This window comes from Gekko japonicus, unplaced genomic scaffold, assembly GCF_001447785.1.
Source record: "Gekko japonicus isolate JY-2015 unplaced genomic scaffold, Gekko_japonicus_V1.1 scaffold3132, whole genome shotgun sequence".
NCBI classification, from domain to species: domain Eukaryota; kingdom Metazoa; phylum Chordata; class Lepidosauria; order Squamata; family Gekkonidae; genus Gekko; species Gekko japonicus.
In genome coordinates, this window is record NW_015164758.1 from 3141 (window position 1) to 18677 (window position 15537).

The window sequence follows — 15537 nt, forward strand, 5'->3', positions numbered from 1 at the left end:
TGCCCGAGGTCTGGCCGCGAAAATCCGTTAAGAGCTTGCTACAATGCTGATCGATCCAGCACGTGTGCACTAGATCCCACGGGTGTGAAGCACAGATGACCACTCGAAGATCATCAGTTACAGGTAAGCAACCTGTTTATTCCCCATCTGAAGACAGCACCTTTTTTGTACCCTAAAGATCCGAGAAGGCCTCCCAGGAGCCAGGAGAGACAAGGAAATCTCTTGCTACGGATTCCTGTGCTGCACGGTTCACAGAGGGCATTCTCCCATACCCCTTGAGTTTAGGGGGACGCTGGTTTGCCTCAAGGCACAGGGAACCCAGCCTGATCCTTTTTGTCTTCCTTCTCCCTGTTGAATACTTAGCCTTGCTTTGTGTTTTGGTGTTCTCGTTATTAGTCTGTAGATTTATGGGATATCTGTTGCTCTTTCCAGATCCGCCTGCAAGACTACGGAGGCCCCTCCCCCTGGAACGTTAGGCAAGAGTTTTCCCCGGGCACTACAGATCCTCTCCTGAAGGTCGGAGAATGCCCCTTGAGGGCCATTTCTTTTCCACCCTCTAAAGCAATATTAATCATTTTATTCCAATACATTTTGCCACAATTTGAGCCAACTAGAATTCCCAAGAATGAGGTGGCAGGCCCTGCTCTAGTGACCAAGAGTCTGGAATGAGGGAATAAACAGGAGAGTTTAGCAGATGTGCGAGTTCCGCAGCAGGGTGGGGAAGCCAGGGCACTAGTCGCACCACATTCCTAAAAGGTTAAGCACACTTTCCACAAACAAACCTACATAAATCGGAAGTTTTATAAAAAAGGGTGATTAAAAAATCAAATAATAAAAAGGCAATTATGAAGGTAGAATGCCAGCAGGGGGTTGGGGGCTATCCAGTGTATTGCACTGAGTGTCACATGTTTCTGCCATATGGACAGAAGTCATGGCTGTGTGCTCAGTGAAAGGAGCTCCTGGTTCTCAGGGAACAAGTTCGCACCCTCGAGGCCAAGGTGGCTGGCCTGGAGAAGCAGAGACAGTCAGGCACATGGATAAAGCTCTCGGGGACTTGTTAGACGTGTCCCACTCTTGGGGGAAAGCAGACAGGAGAAGAAATGTCTCTGGTTCAGGATGGCTCATCTCTAAGAGACGAAGGGGTAATTGTTACTGATGTTTATATAAAAATGCTAGAAATGTCTGAGGTAAAATGGGTGAGCTGAAATGCTTCATGTCAGAGAAGAATGCACTGTGGGCATTTCAGAAACTTAGTGGTATGAGGATAATCAGTGGGATTCCATCCTGCATCCTGCAAAGTGCCACCCGAAGTCTCGTGGCCCTGTTTTTATGGGTCTGATTGGAGAACTTCGAGCAATGGCGACAAGTCTCTGGACAATGGGTTTCTCCAAGGCAGAGAATACAAAGTGCGTGGCTGTCACGGGGGGCAAGTTTACTGCCGCAGCCGACACACCGTTTAAAACACCCCCACATTTTGGCCATAAAAATACAGAAGAGCACAAAAAGAAAGGAGCCCTCAGGTAAGGTGAAGAAAATTTGCCGGGGGGGGGGGGAAAGCAAGCCGTGAGGTAACGGCAACCCTCAAAAAAAAAAAATCTTAAGTCTTTAAAGTAAAGAAAAAATGAAAAAGAAGAAAGAAAAACGGATTAGAAATCCCTCGTGAGAGAAAGAAATACTTCTTCACCAACCGGCAAAAACAGCTGTTAACAGCATGGCGGTCAGAAGAGAACTGGCGGGATGTCCGCGCCCCGCCTCCTTGGGCATGCGCAGTGGGGTTCCTGTGCGTGCCTGGGAGGGAGGCGCGAAAATCCCTTTGTGAGCTTTGCATACCACCGATTCGGATCAGCACAGGTGCATAATCCCATGAAGAAGATCCAGCCATATTTTTTTAAAGTACCAGAGACACTAGATCTGGTGCTTTTAAACATTAATGATTTGGAGTTCGGCGTAAACAGTGAAGTGGCTAAGTTTTCAGATGACACTAAGTTGTTCAGGATGGTGAAAACCAGGGAGGACTGTGAGGTGCTCCAGAGGGATCAGTCAAGGCAGGATGAGTGGGCATCAACGTGAGAAATGAGGTTCAATGTGGGCAAGTGCAAAGTAAGGCACATTGGAGCCAACTATAAATACATGTTGATGGGGTCCAAACTGGCAGTAACTGACCAGGAGATCTTGGAGTCATGATAGATAACTTATGGAAAATGTTGACTCAATGTGGAAGTGCAATAAAAAAGGCAAATGCGATTCTGGGGATTATTAAGAAGGGAACTGAAAACAAATCAGCCAGTATCATAATGCCCCTGTATAAATCGATGTTGCAACCTCATTTGGAATACTGTGTACAGTTCTGGTCACCACACCTCAAGAAAGATATTATAGCATTGGAATCCTAAAATAAAATTGGAATCCTAAAAGAAATCAACCCTGACTGTTCCCTGGAAGGCCAGATAATGAAGCTGGAGCTCAAATACTTTGGCCACCCAATGAGAAGGGAGCACTCCCTGGAGAAGACCCCAATGCTGGGAAAGACTGAAGGTCAAAGAAGAAGGGGACGGCAAAGGATGAGATGGTTAGACAGTGTCATAGATGCAACGAACATGAAACTGAGCCAACTTCAGAGGACGGCGGAAGACAGGAGGGCCTGGCGTGATCTGGTCCATGGGGCCGCGAAGAGTCGGACTTGACTGTGCGACTGAACAACAACAACAAAGCACTGGAAAAGGTGCAAAAATGGGCAACTAAAATGAATGCTTTCCCTATGAAGAAAGGTTGAAGAGGTTAGGGCTCTTTAGCTTGGAGAAACGACGACTGAGGGGTGACATGATCGAGGTTTATAAGATTATGCATGGGATAGAGAAAGTAGAGAAAGAAGTACTTTTCTCCCTTTCTCACAATACAAGAACTCGTGGGCACTCAATGAAATTGATGAGCAGTAGTTTAGAATAGATAAAAGGAAGTACTTTGTCACCCAAAGAATAATTAATATGTGGAATTATTCACTGCCACAGGAAGTGGTGGCAGCTACAAGCATAGACAACTTCAAGAGGGGATTGGATAAACATATGAAACCCTCTGTCTGGGGCAGTGATGCTGTGTATTCTCGGTGCCTGGGGAGCCACAGTGCCATGGAGGGCTTCTGGAATTCTGGCCCTACAGGTGGGCCTCCTGATGACACCTGGGTTTTGGCCATTCTGTGACACAGAGTGCTGGACTGAATCATGGGTCACTGGCCTGATCCAGTACAGCTTCTCTTATGTTCTTAACTCAAATTTACAATTTTCAAAAAATTGTTTCAGTAGGAAATAGAAGATACTTACATTTAACAAAGTATATGAAACTACATGCAAAGAACTGCACAACAAATGATACCTGAAGGGGCTTGGGGTTTTGATCAACAGGTACGATAAGAATCACGATCTCAGATTCTATGCTGAAGTATCCAAATACGTCACACTGTGGCACAGAGACGTGGAGACGGATTTTTTGAAGGATTTCAAGCACAGTGATTGGTCTTTTGCTGTTGAGCTGTAAGAAGTTTAAAGTCTCTTTAGGATTTATGACATTTTACAAAGTGATTTTTCTGCATCACAGAAGTGAAGAGTTAACAGTAAGTAAAGAAATACCTCATTTGAAAAAATCTAAAAAGAGATTTCTCAGGTGATGAGCACAGCTTTCTGACACCTCTGGACCTGATCAAAGCACTAAGGATGCGCCCTGACCTGGATAGCCCAGGCAAGCCCGATCCCGTCAGATCTCGGAAACTAAGCAGGGACAACCCTGGCAAGTACTTGGATGGGAGACCTCCAAGGAATACCAGGGCTGGGATGCAGAGGTAGGCGATAGCAAGCCACCTCTCTGAAATGTCCAAGCCCCACTAGAGGTTGCCAGAAGTCAACCATGACTTCCAGGCACACACACACACACAAATACTCCCCAAAAATGCAGGGCACAATAAAATTCTCTTCACCGTCTGGCAGACCACAGACATAATCAAGGGGTTGCAGGCACAACACACCGAAGCACAAATGGGTGAAATCACTACGTTCACTCTGAACAGCACACCCCGGCTGCAATCTAAGAGCTCTGACAGCACAAAGAGAATTCTGTATGCGCAGGGCCTTTACTTGTTTATTCTGGAACTGCTGCTCATAGTTATCACCTGCCAAAAGGTAGTCTGTATTCATACACACACCAGCGCACTGTTCCTCTTAATATCTGTGCACATGTAAGGAGTGGATTGAATTAACATCTTTGCAAAGAAAACAGAGCTCCTCACCTTGGCAAAGGTGTCCAGCTTGTCTTTATCATACAGGACCCTCAACATCCCAGCACACAAAGGACAGCAGGCTCCTGCATGAGAGAAAGAGAGACCGGGGGGGGGGGGGTCATTTCTGACTTGGTTGAGGACCGTGATGACATCCACACAACCCACTGCCCTGTCCTTCTGACCAGAGACTGCAGCACAGGATCCTTTCTCATGTCACAGATCAGGCTAAGCATGAGCGGAACCCTGCAGCTCTGTCGAGTTTTGTCAAGATATTCCCGAAACTGCTTGTTTTTGTCTAGGACCTCAGAAAGGAAGTCACAGGCCTCTGCCAACATGGCAGTAGGCCAGATGCCCCAAACGCTCTGGGCAGACTCGCTCTTGTGATCCCCAGCGTCAAGGACCAGGAGGCCACTGGGGCAGCTGCGGGGGGATTACCGGGAAGTGCCCAGGACACGTGAACACATGAAGCTGCCTTGTACTGAATCAGACTCTTGGTCCGTCGAAGTCAGTATTGTCTATTCAGACCACCAGCTACTCTCCAGGGTCTCAGGCTGAGGTCCTTCACATCACCTACTGCTTGGTCCTTTTTAACTGGGGATGCCGAGGATCGTGCCCGGGACCTTCTGAGTGCTATACCACAGTCTCACAGGCTGGGGTGGGATGGGGGAGCAAAACCTTCTTACCAAGCTGCTTGGAAACCCAGCTCTGGTGGGGTTGCAGCCTTCTTGATCCAGTGTCCCTTGGAATAATGAGGGGAAAGGGATGGCAGGCTCAAGGCCTGGGGTGACAGTGAAAATTTTTAAGCCCTGCAGGGTAGGTTTTTAGGGAAATCATCCATGCCGTACAGGTGCAGAGTGTAGTACAGATGGCCTTTTGCATGTAATTACTTCTAAAATAGACATATAAGTCTACAAAAGTTAATACATCATCCTCAATCACGTGCAAATTACCAACCAGCTCATAGGTGTATCAGTTTCTACTCGGTAGATTTCAACAGGCATTTGCTTCCAAAATTCCTGAACGTGAGAGCCCTGACACCCCTTTATGCACAAGATCCACCTTAACCTGGCCACCTGCCTAACACCTAGGATCCACCGAGTTGATCTTCCCATCTTCCAAGTTAATTCACTGTCTAGTTACGACCTTCAAGGAACTTTCCAGCAACCTGACACAGGTTCACGGCTTGATTCCAGATACGACCGCAAATATCTTCCTCTCTCCTTAGTCCTGAATCCCCTCCCCGTTTTTGCAGTATACATTTTCCCACGTGTTTATTACAGAGCTTAACTATAACATGCATCAGAGAACAACCTTTCCGCAGCCTTTGAAATCAACTGTTGGCCTCTGAGAAGGATGTGGAAAGTTTCAGCTTTGAAGAGTTTCCTGTGGGGTGTGTGTGTGTGGAGGGAGGACCTCTCCTGAGAGCTCTCCCTCTTCTGTCTCAGACTCCAAGGGTGAGGGAGGGCAACCTGCTGCAGTGAGATGGAAACTGGTGCTTTCCTTTCTAAGGCAACTTTACTGTGCCTTAATAGACTTAATATAAACATTCAGTCGCCTCCCTGTCTTATGAGGTGGAAAATAAGTTAATCCTTTTCTACCTGATGAGACTAAACCCCTGGGATTTACACAGCACCAGGCAACCCTACCACAAGCAGACTGTGGTGTCTTGCTATGTAAATATGCTGCATGTGTTCTATTTCCATGATTTAATGTGGGGTTCTATATGTGTGTTGCTGTAGTTTAAAAAGCAGACCTCTAGAGTAAGAAAGAGGGAGGCTGGATGGGTGATTGAAGTGCGCTAGGGCTGGATGGTAGCTGGACCCGAGGGGGTAGAGGTGACTGGTTTGGAGAGAGAGGTTCTGTGTGGGAGAGTTTGTTCCGTGTGCGTGGGAAGGGGCTCTGACAGGAGGGGCTATGGAATGTGAGAGACATCTGTGTTCTTTGTGGGAGTTATTAGCCGAAGTGGCAAGTGAAGAAACTAAGTTTGTGGCTAGATCCATTTAAGGAACTTTAGAAAAAGAAGAACTATGTCTATTTGCACAAAGTTTGAGTCCGGCGGCACCTTTAAGACCAACAGAGTTTAATTCCGGGTATAAGCTTTCGTGGGCACACACACAGAAGTCTTCAAGGCACCACTGGACTCAAACGTTGTTCTCTTCCTTCAGACCAACATGGCTGTCCACCTGACTGTACCTATCAACATGCTTGTGAACTTTACTGAAACTGTTATACTTCTAAATAAACTTTGTGTTTAAGAGGAAAACAACTGTTTTATTTAGAGGACAGGGTCCCTGTTTACCTCAGAGCCACCCCCATATGTGGACAGTTCCGTCACTTTACCAAATATAACCAAATTGTTCTTTTCTTTGGATCCAACTGAGAATTGTAAGGCGAGAGCCTTTGGTGGCGGCAAAAATAAGTAGAAAATGCTAAGGCAGGCAAGGAAGCCGCGTAACACACGTCACCTCAGAACACCTACAGAGAGGTGCCACTGCAGGTGTTACCTACAAATGGACAAAAATGTTAACAACTATTATCTCCAGATCTGCCAACTTATTCTTCCATAGCAAGAGAAGACTGCACTGGAAAGCGGGGCCACAAACCTGCAGACACACTTACCAGGTATTAACACCAGGTCCCCCACTGGTAAACTTAATATCTGTAAAGAAGGCCTAAAGCTCCTTTCCAGCACGCCCAATCCAAGTGCTAACTGACAGTAACTTTTAGATGTTCACATAACTAAGTTTAGTTTTAGTAAAGATCAATGTGCTCACCGGGTGGGAGCACCGGCTTGCATCCGGTGGCTGAAAGGGGAGGACACTGAACAGACACGCATTCCCCTTGAGAGCTGTAATGGGAAAGGGCTCCCACAGCCTGGCAGGGTCCATAGTAATCGACAGCCACGCGGTCAGAATAGGCGGCACAGACGCTGTTGTAGCTTTCGCCGTTCTGGCCACACACCACTTCTACTGATTTGCAGAAGGACTGAAACAAGAACAGAAAATAGCAACAGTGTGATACTGACCACTGACAGAAATGAATGAGGCCACATAAACTTGAGATATTGTGACTGATGAAAGTCACAGTATCTCAAGTTTAAAAGTGATGGTTGCGTAAGACCAAAGTTTCAAGTGATACCGGACTGAAAGAATGGTAAAGCCACCGAAATCGCTCTGCATATGTCCTCCTTGCAGGCATCGCTATGTCCATGGGCAGTGAAACTCCATAATTTAATTCCTTTCTGGGTAAGGAAGTACTTCCCTATTCAATGTGCAATTAAATTGCAGAATTCACTGCCTACAGAGATAGTGATTTCTGTCGACACAAGACAGCTTTAAAAGGGGATTAGACAAATTTTGTGGAGAAGAGGTCCATTAGTGGACACTAGCCATGATGACCAATGTGAACTTCCACATCCAGGCAGTAAAACTCTGAAGGAAACCCGCTGGGAAAACTGGTTGGCCACTGTGTGGAACAGAATGACAGACTATGCGGACCACTGGTTCGATCCAGCAGGGCTCTTTTTCTGTTCATATCGAGCTGCTTTTAGTTGAAAACTACCAACCATCTTTCCTCTCACTAGCATGACTCTTAATGCCACCGCCACATCACAAAATTAGCAGATATGTACCCCAGAACATACAAGCAGGATACAAATCTTTGTTTTTGACTAGGTACACTGTGAGGTGCCACAACTGGCCCCTTGACTTGGCTGCACGTTGATTCAAGGAAGAACCACTCATAACAGGAAACACCTCAGAGAGAAAACAGACGACACAATCAACATTATTATAAGTATGCACTGGCTGGCTGTACCATTTCAGACCGCAGGTGAGAAATCAGGTGCGTGAAGGCTCCCCCACAGAAAATTCGCCCTACGTAAACACAGCTGACAACTCAAGGCGAAAGTCCTAAGGTCACTCTGATGTCTCAGAAAAGAGATGCTAATTTTGCCCGTGTGGAAAGTGTTTTATGTGCAGAGGAATTCAAACCAGATTTCTTACCTACCATCAGAAACGGCACAATCCCAGCAACTGAATATTTGAAACCATTTATACCTACATACTGCGGAACAGTTCAAAACTGCTAGCAGCACAATCAACAAAATCACTTAATAAAATCATAAATACACCTTCATAGGGCTTCTGCTTATTTGTTTCAGTTCAAAGACCTGTTTTATGAACAAGAACGTCCAGGAGAGATCTGTGCTTCAGGGGAAGCAGGGAACAAGAACAGCCAAACAGCCACGTGACTATAGCTGCCTTCTGGGAGAGGGGCTTGACAGAATGCTTCCTTCCTGCTACTGTGCACAACTATTAGGACAGCGGACAGATGCTCTTCTCAAATTCTGAGTAGGTTTTCAATTAAGATTTTAACAAACAGAAGGGGGAAACTGAATAAAAACATTTAGACTGCAGAAGATCACGCAGTATGAAAAGAGTTAGAGCTCCTTCACCAGCTGAGAGACACATTCCGTGTCTCTGCAGAGGGATCTGAAGGGAGGGGGAGGCAAACCCACCTCCTTTCAACCTGTGCACCTCCTGAGCCAGTTGCACCCTCTCACAGTACAACGTAAGGATAGAAAGAGGTCAAGTTTGCCCATCCAACTTTGCCAGTGCACTGCGAGTATATCATGACATATACGCCTGTGCCTATTATTTCTGCAAGCAGACCATAGTCTGAACTCAGTAGGACACTCGAACAGAAATCAATTTACCTTCTTCTTGTGTAATATATATAACTATTCTTACAAAAACCAGAATTAGAATGGAGTGCCTGGGAAATGGCACACGTGACAAAGCACTTCCTGCACCCAAAAGCCTTCTGGGGACTGCCCTTCTCCACCGTGACCGGCAGGCTCTGCTCAGGCGGCACAGTCCAGATCAGGGCAAACCACCACCCCTTCCTAGAGGCCCACACTCTCCCACCTGTTTGAGTTCACATAAACGGCACTGGAGAATGTTTTTGGATGGTGCCAGCTGTCGGCAGAGGAAAAATAAACATCACAGGCTGGTATCTTGAAATACATTTGCAAAATGGCTCCATACCTGACATGGACCTTTGTACGATATACTCTTCCCTTTTTGGTGTAAAGTACACGGATTGTTATATTCTATATTGTCTGTGTCACAAACAGGTTCTTGTAACTGGTCACCGCAATGGAACTGTCTCGGCACACATTCATACTGGTTACATCCAAATTTCTTGAAACTGGTTAAGCAAACCTGTGGTTTTGGTATACATCTGGACAAAACAACATTCTCATATAATTTATGTTATTGCTTCAAAAAAAAAGAGAGGATAACAAAGCAAATATTAAGATAATTTTATAAAAAGAAGTTAGCCCTGGCTTCCAAGAACTGTACAAAATACATTTACCAAAAATGTTGTATCAGTTGGTATCCAGTTGTGTTGCAAGTGCAAAAGAAAGGCAAGAACTGCATAAAAGCGATTTTTTTATTTGGCAAATTTCTGTTCTTGCAAGCAGGAGGTTAGTTCCTGCCGCTGGGCTGGGAGGAAGAGGCTGAAAGGTCACTTCCCGTGAGGCAGACTCTTCCATCACTGTCACAGGGCAGCAGCACTATAAACAGAGGGGAAACCACCCACTGCAAATCTAACTCTCAAGTTGCCTCCATGCTAGTCATTTAGCCTGGAACGGACATAATTCATTCTACAGTGAAACATCTTTGTCAATATAGTGTTTTCTGTTATCTTTCTTTCTTTGGCTTGTAAAAAATAAAGCTTCAAAGGCTCCACAGAAACCCTGACTCCCCATTGAAGGCAGAAAATGTGACAAGGAGCTTCTGGTGTGAGCTCCGTCTTACAAGAAATGGCCTTTCAGCACCAGGGTCACTGGGGGGGGGGGACTGGGAGGACAAAATCAGGGGAAGGGTCAGCTGAAGTCTGTGTCATGCTGCTTTCAGGGAATGCACTGGGGCAGGGGTGTCAAACATGCAGCCCGGGGGACCGGAACAGGCCCCCGGAGGGCTTCCATCAGGCCCGCAGTGGAACTGGCCATCTCCTGCTTCCAGTTCTGCCGCTGCTGAATCATAGCTTGCTTTGCCAGACTCTCTCACTCGCTCAGCCATTTCAAGTTTTAACCTGGGTCCCAGACTCAAGAACCCTGAGCATGAGATTTCTGTGGTGAATGTCAATAAATCAAAAATAGGTTTGCAGCTTACAGATACACGCTTGAACAGCGTACTCAAGATTGCAACAGCACAGACATTTTGATGCAATAATTAGCTTCTACTGCAAATAGCATTGGGAGGGGGGGTGTCTGGAGATAACCTGGGTCAAGATATTCCAGTTCCTTTCATTTTTGGCCCTGGATCTCTCATGATCATCCTGAAGTTGGTGGCCAATTTGGAGGTTCCTAGTTTTATTTTCTGACGAGTCATGCCTGCCACAAATGGACAGATGGGCATGTGGATCCTTTTATTATTATAGATACATGCTAATAGCCAGCCAAGCAATACTCCCTCTAAGCTGCAGAGTCTTGTGAGCAAAAATTCTGCTTTGTGAGCTACTGGCATTAAAGTTATGAGCGAGCAATTTGTCTACTGCATAAATTCGTTTGCTCTGGAGCCCTCCTTCCTGAGCTAAGACAAAAATGTGTGAGCCGGAGGCTTACAAACTAACTCAGCTTAGAGGGAACTAACTCAGCTTAGAGAGAACACTGCAGCCAAGTGATTTGTTTTTATTACGATATTTGTCTGGGGGCCTGTGGTGGCTCTTGGCAGCCCTATTCAGCACTGTCTTCTCAGTACCTGAATGTAAGACTTCCTGCCTCTCCCTTTCTACATATATATACATGCACACCTTCCTGCCTACAAGGGAAGAAACGTATTTCAGAAACTTTTAACAAAAATCCAGATGGGTAGCCACGTTAGTCTGTCCGTAGCAGTAAGATCTGAAGAAGTGAGCAGCGACTCATGAAAGCTCATACCCCTGCCACATATTTTAAGGTGCTACTGGACTTCAACAAAAAATCATTCTTTTTCACATAAGACCAGCAGTTCTCAAATGTTACCAAAAGTACTTGGGCCTAAATTATAATGAGTAATCAGGACACTAAAAAGCATTTTTCCTGAAAACTTGGTTTTAAAAGTCCTCTCTAGTGATTTTTACTCCAGGGACCCAACATTCAACAACATTCAAGAAGTGGAAGGAAAGAAATGTGATTCTTTATATTCACTAAAACCGTCAATGATAACTAGTTCTAGTCCATTCCTTTCCATTAATAGCACATAATTACAATTAGGCTCTGTACAATCTATTGTTCTTTTGCCCAGTAATCTATGAATTGATCCTCCAATATTACTCTTAAATATGTTAAATGTTTACCTCTGATTCCTGAGGCAGGGGCTAGGGTTGCAGGGATCCTTAGACATACAGGATCCAAACTCAAACTGATTGTCCTGAAGCCCAACACAACGTGCTATGCAGGCACTGGGATAAGTGCGTCCATTCTGCCCACACACAGGGACAAACTGATCGGCACAGTTACACGGCAGACCTGAAAGAGGAAAATCTGTTTGGGAACTTGCAGGTTCATGCGCATGGCTGGAATTCAAGGTTCCTACAGGAGCTGTAGCAAATGCCAGGCAGCAATACTCCTTGGTTATGAGTGGTTCACAAGCTGATACTAAGTTAAACACATTTAAGCCAAAGGAATTAACAACGGGGAATTGAATCAACCGGTTTAAGCATACTTAGTTCCTTGTAGAATTATGGTCCTTCTTTTCTAAACATGTTACAATAGGTGCTATATTCTTATAGTTCAGTTCCCCTTAGAATTGTGGGGTTTGCTTTGTGCTAAACTCTACATGGGACTGTTTATTACAGACCATTGTAATAAATCTTGGGCACTGTTGTTTGGCATCAGCCAACCGAACGAAAAACAGACAACAGTTATCAGAGAGAATATCTGGCACAGCTGGGGGCCCTACAATGTTAATACATTTACCATGGCACTGTTATTAACAATGAACTTCAAAGGTTTCATACAGATTTGAAAACACTACCTGTAAACATGTGACGCTCCTCATCTGAGCTGTGTTCATTTAGACACTGCCGAGTGGAGCATATCAAATTTCCAGCAAAACATGAACAGACATTGCAATCTATAGTGAAAAACGTTCCATGACCTTAACATAAGAATAAAGGCATTAATGTGTCTCTTTATTTTAAAATGCATATATACACAGATGTATCAATCCTACAGACTCTTGACCCAAGAAACAAATGTAAGAACATTTTATACAGCTATACTGAACATTTTATACAGAATTTTGTATGGCTAAATGAGATAGATCCCAATGACTGCAATAAAAGGAATCAAGCTAGATATAATCATATTCACCTATCTCTCTGAAATAGAACCCACATAAGAACATAAACACATAAGAGAAGCCAATGTTGGATCAGGCCAATGGCCCATCCAGTCCAATACGCTGTCACACAGTTGCCAAAAATACCAGGTGCCATCAGGAGGTCCACCAGTGGGGGCAGGACAATAGAAGCCCTCCCACTGTTGCCCCCCCCCAAGCACCAAGAATACTGTGCATCACTTGCCCCAGACCGAGAGTTCCTATCTATACCTTGTGGCTAATAGCCACACCTCTGCTCCATTTGTTGATCAAATGACCTCTTGAAGCCGTCCATGCTTGTAGCCACCACCACCACCTCCTGTGGCAGTCAGTTCCATGTGCTAATCACTCTTTGGGTGAAGAAGTACTTCCTTTTATCTGTTCTAACCCGACCGCTCAGCAATTTCATTGAGTGCCCACCGAGTTCTTGTATTGTGAGAAAGGGAGAAAAGTACTTCTTTCTCTACCTGCTCCATCCCATGCATAATCTTGTAAACCTATACACTTTTTGTTTTGAACAGCTTAAACTCTTTAAATCTCTGTGATTTTCATCTATATCAATAAACACACACAAATAACTGAACCCTATTAAAATCAAGCTGACACTGAAGAAGGTAAACACAGAAGCAAAGACTTGCTTGTTTACGCAGAACTTACTTCTATGCAGGGGTTTTGCAGAACCTCAACTTTTATCTGCTAGGTATGGAGAATCTGATTTGAAACCTGGCAAGAATCGTAAGATCCTGCACTGAACGGATCCACGAGTCATTGTCTTTGCCTTTTCCAAAAATCTAAGTCTTTGGACTTCACAGGATATAAGAAAGAGAGAGACAGTGACATGAGGCAGACGAGGAGTGTCGGACTAGGATTCGGGGGGTCATCTCTGGACTTCACAGGGTATAAGAGAGAGGCAGTGACATGTGGCAGATGAGGAGTGTCGGACTAGGATTCGGGGGGTCCAGGTTCAAATCCCCACCCTGCCGTGGAAGCTTTGTGGCTGACCCTGGGCCAGTCACACACTTCTCGGCTAGGCTACCTCGCAGCACTGTTGTAAGGATAAACTGTGGATGACCCTGGGCCAGTCACACACTTCTCGCCTAGACTACCTCGCAGCACTGTTGTAAGGATAAACTGGAGACGAGCAAATGGTGTAAGCCACTTTGGGCCCCCACTGGGGAGAACAGTGGGATGTAAATGATGTAAATAAATACGACAGGTAGTAGTACTTACTTTTTCTCTGCCCCCCAACAATGCAAGACTTCTGGAGATCGACACAGTGCATCTCCATACAGTTCTCCAGCAGTCCACTCTGACCACACGTGCAGATTTTATAGCAGCCGACATCTGCCGAGGATGGAACCTGGATGAGTGTGCCTTGGCGGACGATGAAATCAGAAGCTTCACCCAACTTGCAGCCTAGTTGAAGACGACGTGTTGCTCCATTAAATACACATTCCATAGACATCTCAGGTCTTGCAGATTATAACAAAGATCACTATTGGTTGACTGTTGGATGACTAATGGTTTTAAGATGTGGTTTTATTATGTATGTTTTAAAATGTTAGCTACCTTGGTGGCCCTTGTAAGGACACAGATTTTGCAAATAAAGAAAACAATACTGTAAAAAATGACCTTTCCTGCCACTTAGCCTTCCACATTCTGCCTGAAGATCTAACAGGCTTGAACATAAAACCAAAACCACATTCAGCAGTAACAACTCTGCACGGCATTGCCTTTCCAGAATCGAACCAGCATTTTTAATAACTGGGAAATAATTGCAAGACCTACCTTGCACACAAATATAAGGCAGGCAGGGTTCCCCAGGCTGACACCCTTTTCGGTTGACTTCACACAGCTGATTGGCAGCACAAGGATTTGGGTTACAGGGGTGCGTAACATCCTCCACAACGTTCCCCAAAGTACTTGGGCCTGAAGAAATAATGACGAGCGATCAATTAGGACACGAAAAAACCAATCTGCGAGTTTGTGGGCAAAATTACACTTGGTGGTAGGAGATCGGTGAGGGGATCCCTGTTATTCTTTCAACTGGTCTGGGGCCATGTGGAAAAGGAGGTGATCTCTCTTGGCATTTTATATCCTGAACTAGACACACCCTCCCGCAAGGCTGTTATCTGCTTCACAAGGAAAACATAGTGTGGGTTTCCCCCAGCAGGGCAAACAATAACTGCCGGGTGGATTCAGAGCACAAAAACAGCGAAGGGTAAAGACTTTAACTCTGGTCTGATCTGAACATGTGGCTGCAGTATAGCAGGCGGATTTCCTGTTGTCCTATTTAGTTTGACCCAGTCTTTGTGACAAAGATTAGTATTTCCAGTCAGAAAGCTGAACCCTGCATGCCTTGATATAGTTATCATAGTTGAATCATTTCCAAACAGCCTTTTCCAGCTCATTGCAGTAAATTTTGGTGTCTTGTTTAACATCGATAGTACTCACTCCATGGCTTGCAGAGAGCCACATTCACAATCACCATCGAACAAAAGAGACAAAAAACCAGTATTTGCCCGATCTCATCAGATCTTGGGAGCTAAGCAGGGTCAGCCCTCGCTAGACTTTAGATGGGAGACCACCAATGCTCCCTCTAATTTGTGGAGTCTCGTGAGCAAAAATTCAAATTTGTGAGCTACTGGCATTAAAGTTGTGAGCGAGTGATTTGGCTACTGCACAGGGGTCATTTCCTGCGGGAGTGCACAGGAGCGGAGTTCCGGCAGTAAGGAGCCCAGGGGGCGGGCACATGCAACAAGCCCCACCCCCTGCTCCCAGCTGCCAAGTTCAGCAGCAAGTAAATCTCCACACACGTTTCCAAGGAAGCGTTATGCTTTATTAGATTACAAAACTGGTACCATACCCACAGGATTATTGTTAGGAATGACCATGGGG

At 45.3% G+C, this 15537-nt stretch overlaps 1 protein-coding gene across 1 annotated transcript in view; it reads right to left on the reverse strand.

Annotated features, from left to right (window-relative positions):
* Nucleotides 1-645: 645 nt before the first annotated feature.
* Nucleotides 646-15537, reverse strand: part of RECK (reversion-inducing-cysteine-rich protein with kazal motifs) — a 50421-nt gene continuing 35529 nt past the window's right edge. Inside the window, exons 12-20 of the mRNA XM_015409683.1 lie at nucleotides 14428-14568; nucleotides 13870-14055; nucleotides 12295-12393; nucleotides 11615-11786; nucleotides 9316-9511; nucleotides 7042-7252; nucleotides 4277-4350; nucleotides 3370-3525; nucleotides 646-660 (exon numbers count right to left, since the gene is read on the reverse strand). Coding sequence (XP_015265169.1) covers nucleotides 646-660; nucleotides 3370-3525; nucleotides 4277-4350; nucleotides 7042-7252; nucleotides 9316-9511; nucleotides 11615-11786; nucleotides 12295-12393; nucleotides 13870-14055; nucleotides 14428-14568 — 1250 coding nt within the window. The remainder of the gene's footprint in view (nucleotides 661-3369; nucleotides 3526-4276; nucleotides 4351-7041; nucleotides 7253-9315; nucleotides 9512-11614; nucleotides 11787-12294; nucleotides 12394-13869; nucleotides 14056-14427; nucleotides 14569-15537) is intronic.